A 14,508-nucleotide genomic window follows, 5' to 3' on the forward strand; every position below is an offset into this window, starting at 1 on the left:
CTTCATATTTCAGCAGTGACAAACTCTTGTGTGAAATTGATATGAAAATAATGACTAAGAATGAGTACAGTATTCTGTAATAAAAATAACATTTATTTTGCAAAGTACATGTCATTCGCCAACAGAGGGAAAGAAACCTTAGTATACAAATCCACAATATGATCGTATGATTGTCAACCATAATTGTATTTTAATACAAAAAACACCATAGGCACTTTAGTAAGAAACCTAAATACAAACAGTAAGACCATTATCCTTAAGAACTCAAATGTATGATTGCTTTGATAACCCAAAGCAAGTAGGCTTTTACAAGTCCCAAATCAATTCAAAGTCAAACCTCTTTGGACGGCAGTGTATTGAATAACCAGCTTAAATTTGTACATGGTCCCTTTGCTTCTTTCCACAGAATACAGATGGGAAAAGTTATCGTACAAAAACAAAAGTGCTCCTGTTTATAAGCTATTAAACAATCATGACATATTCAGGTCCGATTTATTCTCAATGGGGCGAAATGGGACTGGCTGATTTTACTAGACTCTTAGTCTAGTCCTGCAGGCTCAGTCAATGCACATACACATTTACAAATGTCTAGTCTTTTCAAACAAAGTACGCTTCATGTCCCCTTTTCACTCTTTAACATCTTGTGTTTATCTTATTGCCTAAGAGGATGCAAAAATAAGTATTTTCTAGTCTATTAGAATGAGGACAACTTCTATTTAGTACTGACTCATGCCTTGTAACACTTTTTTTTAAACTTAACAATGTACTGTCGAGTAGACCATTTGTTTCAATATGTAGAAGTGACTGGGTGTACCCTTAACATCTTTGTGAGAAAGGTATATTATTCCTGAGGTTCATGGCTTTTAGTACAGGAGAAAGTCTGACATTGATACCGTTTCTGTCTAGCAGTGGTCTGGTTTCTCATGCTGGTGTCTATATCAGTGCATCCCTGCTAATTGCACAAAACCGCAACAACTTTGTCTACAAAGGCAGTGAATGAAAAACAAACACACACACAAAAAAAGAAAAGTTAAATGAAAAGGTGTCTCAGAACACATTGGTTAATAATAAGCATTAATACACTCTTAACCTGCGGGCATTGAGATCTCAAAAAAATATATGATCTCAGGTAGAAGTATTCAAATAGACAAGGTGCTTCTTTTCAATGCATTCATTGAATACCCAGCCTGCCTGTGTGCAGACTTTAGGGATTCCTTTGTCGCTCAGTTGTCCCTCCGACATAGTATTGTGTCTAAAATGCCACTCTTAATTAACCCAGCTTTGAAAATGCCAAAATATGCCTCTATTCACATGTACACAATCAGCCGCACAATAAAATGTAACAGTAGGTGTTTCAGAGCACAAACCCAATGTAAGTCATTTTAGAACTGTAATTAAAAGTGACTACACAAGTCAAAGCTGCCAAAGTTAAGGGAGAAAAGGAGAGGGAGGGAAGGGGGGGAAGCTGTTATTTTCTATTGACATCTATTGTGTTGGGTTTTAGGCCTAGAATTATTGAATGCTTTAACCAGTGAAAAATAGCAGATATACAAGCTCACAGCACGGCACCGAGTGCCGCGCTGCGAGCTTGTAGATCTGCTATTTTTGAAAAAGTTGTGAAAATGTGTGCAAATCTTTGAATATATGTATTTTCAAAGCAAACGTTTGTAACTCAAATTTTGCATCTGGGTGGTCCCTGGAACTAAATATTTTGAGATGGGGGTCCGTGGCCAAATAAATATAATTTTGGGGGTCCTTCACATGAAAACATTTGAGAACCACTGACATAGTAGTCTCTCAAGAACAGACTAACTGAGCTCCATTTAAGTAAAAAGGACCTTTTCTTTGACGATGGCTGGCCAGATTGCTGACATAGAAACATAGGTTTTTTCAAAAAATCTTAGGATTCAAAAGACACTTATAGAATCGGGTCAAAATTCTAATTTTCACGATTTTTCAAAAATAGCAGATGCGCTGTGAGCTTGTATATCTGCTATTTTTCAATAGTTAAAGCATAAAATAATGATACACAAAATGTGTACCCGTTCTGAATGGGTTAAGATGTCAATCACAGAAACGTAGTCATGTCATTTATAATGTGTGTTACTACTGTTCTATGCTCTGGCAATCTGTCATAGGAAACAAATGTCCACTATCTGACACACATGGAGAGAAAAAGAAAAAAAAAAGATTCTATCTACAGTAACCATTTAGAAATACTGTTTTAGTTTTAGCCAGGTCTCAAGAGTACAGTAAGTGTTGAGTCTATGTAGTTACAGATGTTTTTTTTGTTTTTTTGTTACCAAATTCTAGGCAACCGTGGTGAATTTCTTTGAAATGAGCTTTGGAAGAGACCTTTAAAAGACAGCTGGCTAATGGATAAAATGGTCCATGGCAGTGGTGTAAAGTAACTAAGTAAATGTACTTAAGTCCAATTTTGAGATATTTGTACTTTTCCAATACTTTTACTTCTACTCCACTACATCTTGGATCCAAACATTGTACCTTTACAACTATTTGAGAACTTTAGTTACTAGTTACTTGTATTTTCAAAAGCTTTTTATACATAGAAAAACTTAAAATGGGACATTCTGCATGACAAGTACTTTCATCTTTGGTATTTAGGAACATTTTGATACCAATGCTTTTGTACTTTTACTCAAGTACAATTTGAATTCCGGACGTTTACTTGTCAACAGAGTATTTCTACATTGTAGTATTGATACTTCTACTAAAGTAAAACATCCTTTTTGTGCTTTTCCACCACTGGTGGCTTCCTAATGGATAAACGGTCCTTGGACCAACAACATTGACCTTTTGGATACAGTGTTTCCAAGTGTTTGGACAGATTCTAAAGTGCTAATGGTCAATGCTTCAGGTAAGAAGTGCTGCATGGCTTAGGATGGATTGAGCAGCTCCAGCAAAGCCCCGACTGCTCCAAAGTAGCCCTAAAAGACAAAAATAAAGTTGTTTTATTCCATGGTAAATCATTATTTTAAGTAATGGTTTGTTTATTAGTGTTCCCATTTTGGTGGAGTCTCATGAGCTGTTTGTATCTACTGTTGATAAATGATTAAAGGGCCACTTCACCTCTGGGACAACTAGATCTTATTTTATTGTTGTTTGGGACACAATCAACACAATCCTGAGTTATTTTTTGTATTCAATCTGTGTTTTGAGATATTTTAGTATTTCAGCTGTGCTAGTGATGCATTTTGCATCATATGATCATGCTGCATCATGTGATGCAAAACGCATCACTAGCACAGCTGAAATACTAAAATATCTCAAAACACACATTGAACACAAAGAATAACTCAGGATTGTGTTGATTGTGTCCCAAACAACAATACAATAAGATCTGGTTGTACCAGAGGTGAAGTGGCCCTTTAAGTAATTATAACTATTGCACACAGAATATTTAGGGGACATACCAACAACCATGGCTATTATAAATGAAAAAGTTCAATATTACTGAGTGTTCTACAGTTACCTGAAGAATCTAAGTCTGTGCCTAAAATTCATTCAGCAGGCCTATTAAATCACAGAATGTGAATTTTCTTCATGCTTGCTTAGCTACTGGGAAGGAAGAGCTTACCTCATGCCTGAGGAAGAGTGCTTTGAGCTGGCCTTTGGACCAGTAGTCCATGGCATAGGCTAGGAGCTTCATGGAGAGCGTGTTCACCCTGAGGAAGTTTCCCACAAACACCACCCTCTCGATGTTCTTCACCAAAGAAACACACAGAAGGGAGGAACTAATTAGGACATATTTTTAAATTTCATGATAACTTATAGTTAGCAATTGAATTCAACTCACTGTTCTGTGTTCTCAGACTTTTGCTATGACAAACATGATCTCAGATCACTTGACCACCCACAGTTTGCCACAAAATGAATACATTTGAATCTGGACAAAGTAAATACAAGCCAAAGGACTGCATGAGCCATGGTACCATAAAATGAAGACTTGCTATTCATTCACAAAAAGACAAAATGCACTACAGCAACGTTCACTTGCCATTATCAGAAATAAAATCAGATAATTTCTGATCAATTAGGCCTATATACTAACACAAAAGCTAAGAAAGACCGATACAGCAGGATAAACCGTTACACAGCAGATATCCGTCTGCGCTTTCATAGCCCTGTACAATGCTGCTTGATCAAGATTCCACAAGGCAGCACCGTAAAGAGGCTGAAAGCACAGAGGAAATAAGAGATAATGAAACAGCATATTTAAAGTTGTACCATGTAACTTTTTTTATAAAACAAATCTTAAAATTGTCCTAACTCTTAAATCGCTAAAGTTTTAGAACACCCACTTCGTTATTTTCAGCTTCTGAAGCCTTCTCTTTATATGTTTTCTATGATCCTGACCGGGGTCCGGTTTTCGCGCAAAGATTACGTCATCATACACTACCGGCCAATCACAGCGAGGGTTATACACTGCCGGCCAATCACAGCGCATCTTGAAGTGGGGTCGCTAGCTATCACAATAGGGCGGCCATATTTGTAGGCGCCCGTGTGTCTCTATCTATACTCGGGTGAAACACTCCGTTTCTCCGGAATGCCTGAACGCACAGGAACCAGGGACCCCTCTAAAGATAGATCTCGGCGAGGTGGAGGCAGACGCGGGGGTGACGCGGGGGTGTGAGGCCCGGTCCGCGGCGAAAAACGGCCGAAAGACGCGGACGCTACTGACCACTAGTTGAGCAACTTACACAGTATAGCTTTAATACTTGTGATGGCAGTTTACTCTGCTAAGGCTTTTTTGGTGGTCTACAGTGCACTTGACAGTAGAGGCAGATTATACGTATACTATGATTAGGGATTCTACGATCGATCAACAGATTTTCATTCCAAAATCGAACAATAATATTGGGTGAGTAACTGCTTTACAGATCTCTGAATACTATTCAACTAGCCTATGTGGCATTTGCAATTGAAAAGCATGGAAATAATTTGGCATGTTTAACGCATTCAAATCTGGTCGGCTCATCCCCAAATGTGATTGCAGGATCCTTTTCCTTCTCGGTAATATGACTTTTCAATGTATAATTTGAGTAATGATCATAATGCTTAACCCATTTAGGACTGAGGCCGATTCTAGAACGCCTTCTAAATCCTGACCGAAGTATTCTAAAAAACTTCAAATATTTATTCAAAAATGTTAAATATACAGTATATCGTTGTCAGGTGGAAACTTGTATGTCCAAAAACGTTTGTTCTGTATTTTTCATTTTAAAAACTATTTAAAATAGTGAAACTAGCCGATCTACAAGCAAATAATCGATTGTATGGAAACTAAGTATTTGTGCCTTTTATTTAGCAATTTTAAGAAGGAAAATGAAAAAGAGGGGTCTAATTCTATATAGCTACTCTTGAACTGTCGATAAATGAGCGTAATCTCTATGTTCATATCAAGGTTTGTCCATATAGGTGTTGAAATATAATGTCCATGTAATTTGCTAGAGAATAATTGTGTTTACTTATTTATATCAATAATAGATTTTCTCTTAAAAAAACCTGCATTATTGACACGTTTCACAGAGATTTAATTTCTTTGCTAATAGTTACTATATCGATTTTAAATCATTGAATCAAATCATATCGCCATGAATGAAACAATATCGTCCATGTATCTTATCATCAACCAAGTATCGTGAAGGGTATCGCATCGCTATTAAATGTATTGTTACACCCCTAGTTAAAACCTAGTTGAGGTTTGTATCAACTGTTGGCCAACTAACCTCATTAAGAGCACACATTCTGGTGATGGAGCCAATATTATTGGTGATGGTGACCAGCGTGGCTCTGGCCAAGTCCTCTTTGGAAACCGACTCTCGCTTTTCTTTGGACATCATGTTGCCAAAACTGCAGACACATAAAAAAAAATAGGGTTAGCGCCCAATACTTTTGAAGCCTCATTCATAACTTGAATTTCTAAATCAACATTTTAATTCTAATCTAAAGCAATACCAACAACTACACAAGTTTGGGATAATGGCAGCGTTTGCAGGCCATGAGATGTACTTACTCTAGTGCTTTCCAACATCTTTTAATCCATTCCTTGTTATGTATCAAATAATACTTTGATGCTCATCCATCAGGCTGCTGCTATTCAGACAATTTAAATGTTCAGATGCTTCATTGTTTATATTTATATTGCACACACGTCACGTGTGCACGCAGAGCTGACGAGAAGTGTATCACCTTTCAATATGCTCCAATATTGATCTGTCACTCAATGGCTGCTTGTGGGTGTTTTGGCTAGAGTTGTGGGAGTGATAGACGGTAGTTGTTGCCCCCTTTGCTAAATGGCCACTAATTTAAAATGTTCAATAGTCGCTTTTAAATGTCAATAGAAGAAAAATAAATTCTCTTGCTACGTGTATTCTTCATTACATCCCACAGTTCGAGTCTGACCTTGAGCATTATCATGAGTCTTAGATCTCATCATAACAAAGAAAAGAGTCAAATGCGATTTAAACTCTATTTGTAGTGGATACCTGGAGGCCACAGCCCAGCCTGGCAGTCCAAACCTCTCGTAGTCCCCGCCGTAGATATCGCGCACCAGCTTGTCCACGCGGGTGCTCTCACCCTGAGAGGCCATTTCCAAGGCCTCTTCAAAGCTAGAGCATCCAGTCAGCAGGGAACACAGACCCAGAAATGTCCCACCGCCGAGGCTGGGAAGAGACACAGCGACAACTGTAACGTTACTGTTCATTTCATGTGACTGCATGCCTTGCAAGCAGAGCTTAACACTTTCAGTGCCCAGAACGTGTTTATACATTTTGGGCCCTAGATGGCGCTCTAGGCTATTAGAACGCCATCTAGTAGCCATTACTAGGTTCACCAAATGTATTTTCACTTGTGCACGTCATGACGCAACCGGAAACGTAGAAAGGTTTTGTTTTATTTTTAAAGAATAAAATAGAAAACACTTCAAACATGTGTCTATGGGGAGAGGTGATCAGAGCATGTTGCATTAAGACGGGTCCAGGTTCCTCACAGACGATCGCGTACACACACGGATTTTTACGCATGCTACGAGATTCATTCTAGGCGCGACATCGATTTTTCGAGGGTAGGAAAAAACATTGCATGCATGGGGCATTGAATGTATAGTGTAAAATACAGGAGCAATGAACCCTGGTCTAGTACCAATGGATCATTCACAAATCCTAATTTCAACATGATTAGATTTAAAGTTGTACTATGTAACTTTTTTTATAAAACAAATCTTAAAATTCTCCTAACTATTAAAACACAAAAGTTTTAGAAGATCCGCGCCGTGAATTTCAGCCTGTAAAGCCTTCTCTATATGTAAACTGAGATCCTTGCCGTGGACCGGATCTCGCGCCAAAATTGCGTCATCACACTACCGGCCAATCACAGCGAGGGTTATACAACTGCCGGCCAATCACATCGCATCTTGAAGTGGGGTCGCCATTTTGTTGTCGCCGGTTTGTACCATCCAGTCTCTAGGTAATTTCGCCTACCAGGCAGGGTGAAGGAGTGTATCTCTGGAATTACTGAACGCACAGGAACAAGGGACCCCTCCAAAGATAGATCTCAGCGAGGTGGAGGCAGACGCGGGGGTCTGAAGGTACGAAAAACGGCCGAAAGACCGCGGTTCGCTATAGGGCTAATGACCACTAGGTGAGCAACTTACACAGTATGGCTTTAAGTCCCTAAATTGTTAATTAAAACTGGCCATAATGTGCATCCTCTTCCAAAAGAAAACACAAGAGGGCCATTGTGTCCGGGGGAGAACTAAGCAGTTAAGTGCCAGACAAACTAAATTAGAGAGTCCTTTTCAAGGTCACAAGACAGAAACCCCAGTCGTGTAAACAAACCTGTGAATTGAGTGTTTGTGTGTGTAACCAACCAACAAAGAGTAACTAGACCTAAAGTGCAACTGACTTAATTTGATATACAATTTGTTCATACCTACAAAATAAAATAAAAAGTTCATGGCTAGTAAAGGAAATTGCCTCGTCTTGACAGCTTCAAAATCCTGTTAGTTTTAACACCAGGGCACCAGGGAGTCACAAGGGCAGCCGACGCCAAACATTGACCGCCCCCTGACCGCCACCCTCCTACACAAGCCTCTGTCCAGCATCAATTGGAAAGATGACTGCGTGTTTCACTGGGTTTGAGGTTTAACTCTTGTATGTGAAGGTGCTGCTCCTGCTGGTTGACAGGAAAATACTAGTCTGTTAAACTTATCATTTATTGTCATACTTTTATTGCAAAACACGCTTTTGTTCTGTGAAAACACCTCGTTTAAAATGAAAATCCCACCAGTCAATAGAATGCTGTGACTGTGGTGGCTCTTTAAATCCCAGCGTCATGTCTTTAACTCATTGAGTGCCTATCCCGAATTAGTTCGGGATATATTATCGTATCACAGAGTGCCTATCCCGAACAAGTTCGGGATATAAAAAAAAAAAAAAAAAAATTTTTTTTTTTTTTTGAAAAATTTTTTTTTGAATTTTTTTTTTTTTTTTTGGACCCCATCAAATCTGGTGAACATGATTTCAATCGCGATTTTGCATGTTCCACCCCCATACAACCCCATCTAACATACAGGGCAGCCATTTTTGGTTACATTACATGTAAAACATAAGGGCGATTATCTCAAGAATGCCTGAACGGATTTCCAATCGGATTTTTTTTGTTTGAAAGCTGTGAACAAACTGCACAAATCCACTCCAATGCAATCCAGGATTGCATTGGATTTTTCAGAGCTCATTCTTCTCTGTTTTTTTCCCATGCATGAGGTGTGCAAGGTTTAATCATGGCTAAGTTGACGAAAATAAGGCTTCTAAAATGCTTGGTAGCCAATAGCTAACTTCAAGCTAACTTCATCCTCTTCCTGTACATGCAGTCATGCACAAAGGAAAGTGTTCAGGCAAGTCATGGCTGCAGGGCTTCTGCATATACCAGCATATCTCTATGGGATTTTCTCTGGCCACTGGGCGCCCTCTAGTGGTGAAAGGGGTGGCACTAAATGAGTTAAGACAGCATTCTTTAACTTAAAGGGGAAAAAAAACAGGGAGCGTGTTGCTATTTCTACAACCAACCCTAACCTTCGTTGGGTGAGTAGCGATACCTGCCGACGCTCCGTTGTCGCTCCGTTGTCGAAATGATGTGCGTTCGAAAAAGCGAGATTTCCCCAAAAAACATAATACCTTCCCCCCCCCAAAAAAAACACATGGCCATCAGAATACACTGGAGCAGACTTCATTCAGTGAAGTTGTGAAGTTGAATGAACCTTCTCTATAAAGAAGATCGGTGCGAAACAGTACAACATGCTATGAGCAGATGGCTCCATTGAATAACATTGGAAGAGGTTTTTAGGAGCCCTAAAAGAACACCGTTTTGCTTCCGGTTGCGTCATCGGATGACAAAAATACTTTTGAATAATAGAGTATGTCCAAGAATAGTCTATATTAGCCAAGAACACCATCTAGCGCAGAAAACGTGTTAACACGTCTTGGGCACAGAAAGTGTAAGGCATTTCAAAAGGCTTTTACTGTACTCAATCTTTTCTCCACCGAGGTACAGATCGAAATGTGTCCAGATTTGGCTGCTTTACGATACTATACAGGTTTTCCTATTACTATAATGTATTACCATTATGGTTATTATTATTACCTGGTCCCAGTGACTCGTTTGTAGTTTTTTTCAGAGTAGACAGCCAGGATGCTGACTCCAGACCCAATGTTGACCAGCAGCAGAGGGTAAGGGTTCTCCAATGTGTAGTCCAACTGGATGCAGTGCTCAGGGTCTGTTGGGTTCTCAAAGTAGTAGCACTCTGACGGGCCACTGGACATCACAGAGTCGATGTACAGGACCCCTCGAACCAGGCAGTCCAACTCATCCAATTTATGGAGCTGTAGGTCAGCCATCTTTAAAATGGTAGGAATACAAGAATACAATTATTGACGAAAAACAAACTTATGTTAATGTATTGCTTGCCTTATCCAACAATTGTTTATGAACCATTTCACACATCCTACATTTTATAAAAATTATAAAATTATAAGGTTGTCCGAGAGAGGGGGGGAAAGTGTGAATGGTGTCAGCATAGAACAGAATGGCAGGAAACCAGAGGGGGGTGTGTGTGTGTCTGTTCTGTGTGTGTAGGAAACAGGAAACTTTTATTTTAGAAGAATTGGAAATTGTGTGACCAAAACATAATCAATCTCGGTTTTATTTTAGGTGAACCATTCCTTTCCTTTTTACAAGGCCAACACGATATTAAAGGAGCTAGTCAACTTTTTCTTGAAAAACGGATGCTAAAATAAAAATAATGTTTTGAAAATATTTTATAAAAAAATAAGCTTCATATATGTGTTTCAATTAAAAATGACCACAAAAAGCGTAAAATAATGATAAAATAATCATTTTGGCCCTTTGTTTACATTTACAGGGCCCGTACTTTGTTTACATCCTAGTCTGTAGACTAGGATGTACACCTACAATGAAAAAGTTGACTATAGCTCCTTTAAATACTGAAGCAGGAAAACTAGCAAGCCTCATTTTGCCAATGCCAATCACAATTGTACACTTTAAAACAGTGGTTCTCTGTGTGGGGAACATTGTTCTATTTATACTCTCAGATTTCAATGAACACTGACAATTATCCCATTTTGGGCAGGAGCCCCATTTACCTCTCAGGACGGGGACCCCTTTTGGGGTTCTTGTTGTTGCTATGTATAGTATAGCAACATGATGTTTTTGAAATATTTTTCAGAAAACTTGGGTCAGGATTTAGAAGGCGTTTTTTAGAATCCGACTCAGTCCTAAATGGGTTGTGAGGGTAAAAAAAAAGAAATCATAAAATGGGTGTCAGTGGCCAATACATTTGCCCGGCATCCTTGAAATGGCAACGGCTGAGAATCACTGCTCTAGAAAACAACAAAACAAAAGCTAAGAACATAATCCGTGGACCCACCGTGCGGAAATCGGACTCGAACTTGTACGCCCCGCCTCCGGTGGCACAGAGCGTGGTGTGCAGGCTGGAGAAGTGCTTGCTCCTGCCCATCTGGAGGAAGGCCGGCAGGTCGTGCGTGGGGAACCGGATGAAGTGCAGGTTCCCCGTCCGTCCGCACAGCGTCAGGTCCTGCAGCTCCAGGTGCACGTCCCGGATGCCCGTCTTGCCGTAGGCGGTGTTGGAGGTCAGGTAGCGGCGGATGCTCTTCAGGTTCTCCACCTCCTCCTGCTCCTCCTCCGCCGTGATGTCTTTGGGCTCGAAGTAGACCAGCTTCACCAGCGTGCCGCCGATGTCCATGCCAAACCATGGGAACGCTGCAGTGTGGGATGGCGTGACACACAAATAACACCAGTAAGAATCCCTAATCGGGAGATAAGCGACCATCAGGTCGCATGTATAGGGCTGTCACGATTATGACATTTGACATGACGATTATTTGTCCCTCAAATAATTGCGATTAACGATTTAATTGTGTTTTTGTCAATGACAATTACATTTCTGTTTGGCTTTTAAGTTGCACATGGTAGATATGACACATAACCTAAATATACAGAGAGATTATTGACATATTTGACAACTTTATACTTAAAAAATAACATTGATCTACAAGCTCACAACGCGTCGCGATGCGACGTGTTGTGAGCTTGTAGATCAGCTATTTCCACTATTTTGGACTATTTTTTTAAATATATGAACGTTTTTCAACATGGAAACGATTATGACGATTATGAAAAATATTCGCGATTATGTCAAATAATCACGATTTGACGATTATGTAATAATTGTGACAGCCCTACATGTATACACAAATTGGCTAGCAGAGGGGCATGTGAGAAATCAGGGGCGGAGGTTGTGGTTTACCAGCCAAGGATTGTGTGCAAGGTTTGGCATGGATAGGGGCAACGGTGCGGGAGATAGGAGTAGGGCCAAAAGTGTGACATGACGTGACGGACAGACTGACGGAGGGACTGACAGACAGACGGTGGAGGTTTTCATAGTAACAAAATGAAAATATCCTTACCTCCCCCCTGACCTTTCTATTATAAATACAATTTATTTTGCATTGTGTTTTACGCATGTTTTTCTGACGATATCTTCTGCATATGATAGTACTGTGTTCTGACTGCCATTCAATGTTATGATACTTTTTTTTTTAAATGATCTCAATTGAAACAAGCTATAGGCTTTTTTGGGTCTATCGTCCTTTTAATTCACCTGTCATGGAACTGTACCTTTTCCTACGCAAACTTCTAATAAAGTCCTCAATCAATTAATCAATCAATCAATAGAGTGGGCATAACAACACAAGCCTTAAGAAGTTTTAACACGTCTACCTAAAACAGGCTTAACTTAAACATGCGTTTTCCTGGGTATTAATGCGTATCGAGGGGGGAAATTAGGATTGATTGCTCCAGTGTGTATCCCCCTCATCATCATTATTGCATGCAACCATTCTCAGGAGCAAATAGTACAGTGGTTCTCAACCTTTTCAGGCCACCCACGACCCCCCAAAATAATCATATTTGAACCCCCACCCTGATGAGCACTAAGAGATGAATGAAGCTTTACATTTTGTATAATATAACATGACATGGTTATAATTTGTGAAAATGGCAGATGATCTACATGCTCACAACGCCTGGCAACACAAATTCTGCCTCTAATATTTGACATATTGGCCAATATTGTCATTTTAGAGGTATTAAAAGGTCCTTAAATCGTCACTTTAGAAACGTGAATATACTTAAACCTTTATGTTGGTTTGTTTACTGTTGAGTGAGAGGGTCCCGACCCACAGGTTGAGAACCACTGCAATAGTACAATGTGTACTACAAACGCCATCTTGTTGGGGACCAGGTCCTGTCTATATAGCGTTCGTTAGCTGTTGTAACGTCGTAATGCCGATCATGCTCACATTTTCATACATTTTATATTATACACGGTGGTCGTATCGCCTTTTTAACAAGCCAACATGAATGCAACATATGAGATTTTTTTGACGGAGGCACGGTCGCAGCATTCATTGTTATTTGTCTATCGATATATCCTTCGTGGGAACGCCTCCCATTTTTTTGGTAAACATACAAACGAATCAGTGGTCAAAAAAGTACTCGCATTTCTTACTCAAGTAAAAGTAGCAATATACTGCAGTACAGTACAGACATACTTTGTTACAAGTAGTAAATGTCTGGAATTCAAAATGTACTCGAGTAAAAGTATTGGCATCCAAAATGTACACAATGTTTGAAAAATAGTCTAGGTATAAAAATGAGGCTAAAGTGGATTAATGTTTGTTTTCTTTGTGTGTGTGATGTGTGTGTATATATATACACACATACACAACATATACATACATTAATAAGCATTTATACCTGCATAGTAACTCAAGTTTTCAGATAATTGTAGTGGGGTAAAAGACAATTAAGTACAACATTTGGATCCGAGATGTACAGTATAGTATTAGTGGAGTAAAGATATAGAAAATTAAAATAGCCTACTCTGGTAATGTACTGGTTACTTCCATTCCACCACCACTGCATAGGCTACACTAGTGGTTCTCAAAGTGGATTCCAGGGACTCTGTTGGTACCTTTTCAAAAAGGGGTCTAAAAATGTACCCATACAAGTCAACTCTGACAGTGTAGAAATGGAAACCAGGGGTTCATTTGGTTCCATTTGTACGCTGTCAGAGTTAAGGGGAGACATTCCTTGAAATGTAAACGTTTTGAGAAACACTGGCCCAGAGGCGTCAATTGGGGTATGGCAAGCTATGGCAGCTGCCATGCCTTGGCATACAGGGGGGGGAAATAATAAAATGTACTTTTCCATCGTGCATGTTGCTAAGGTATGGCAACATGACTGGTGTCTAGACACCAGTCATGTTGCCATACCTTAACTGACGCCGCTGCACTGGCCCATATAACAAGGATCCTTCCTGCTCCAGTAAATACACGGAGCCCCAGAGAGACAGACAGACAGCTTCTTACGCGGCCTGTTCTTCCCCGGCAGCAGCTCCATGGTCCTGTGCCTCGCCGCGGTGCTGCTGGGGCTGGAGGAGGACGGCCGCCCGGCGCTTCCAGCAGCGGCCGCCGGGCCGTCGCTGTTGTCCGGCTCCGTCGGGAGGAAACAACGCTTTTTCTTCGGTATCTGGTGGTCCTCCTCCTCCTCCTCCTTCATGGAGGACCGCATCTGCTTCGTGGGCGTTTCATCGTCTCCTCCGTCGTCGTCGTCGTCGGTGGCTTCATTGTCGCGCTGACGATAGCCATTGAACGCCATTGAGAGGCAATGTTAATTAGCGGCATGTATGTGTCGCGATTTATTGTGATCTGGGTTGATAGTTATTAGATCTCTTTCTTTTGATTGCGCTTGCTTGTTGTTGTTGTTGCCATGCAAGCTCGAGTTGTCTTGGCTTGATGATCAGCTACCGAGAGATGTCATTTTGGACGTCCATTTACTACCAGGTTCATATCGGTCTGGGTCTGGAGAGGACAGAGTGGAGGCGTG

General features: G+C 40.2%; 1 protein-coding gene across 1 annotated transcript; it reads right to left on the reverse strand.

The window, feature by feature from the left end:
* Positions 1-86: 86 nt before the first annotated feature.
* Positions 87-14,460, reverse strand: pank2 (pantothenate kinase 2). The gene is made up of 7 exons (XM_080751208.1): positions 13,992-14,460; positions 10,967-11,319; positions 9,664-9,917; positions 6,510-6,686; positions 5,751-5,874; positions 3,599-3,724; positions 87-2,948 (listed from the first exon to the last, which is right to left on the reverse strand). Exons 1-7 carry the CDS (start codon positions 14,278-14,280, stop codon positions 2,898-2,900), a joined length of 1,374 nt encoding a protein of 457 aa, XP_080607334.1. The 5' UTR covers positions 14,281-14,460; the 3' UTR covers positions 87-2,897.
* Between the last annotated feature and the right edge of the window lie 48 nt (positions 14,461-14,508).

The sequence above is a fragment of the Nannobrachium achirus genome (genome assembly GCF_963921795.1).
Source record: "Nannobrachium achirus genome assembly, chromosome: 20".
Lineage (NCBI taxonomy): Eukaryota > Metazoa > Chordata > Actinopteri > Myctophiformes > Myctophidae > Nannobrachium > Nannobrachium achirus.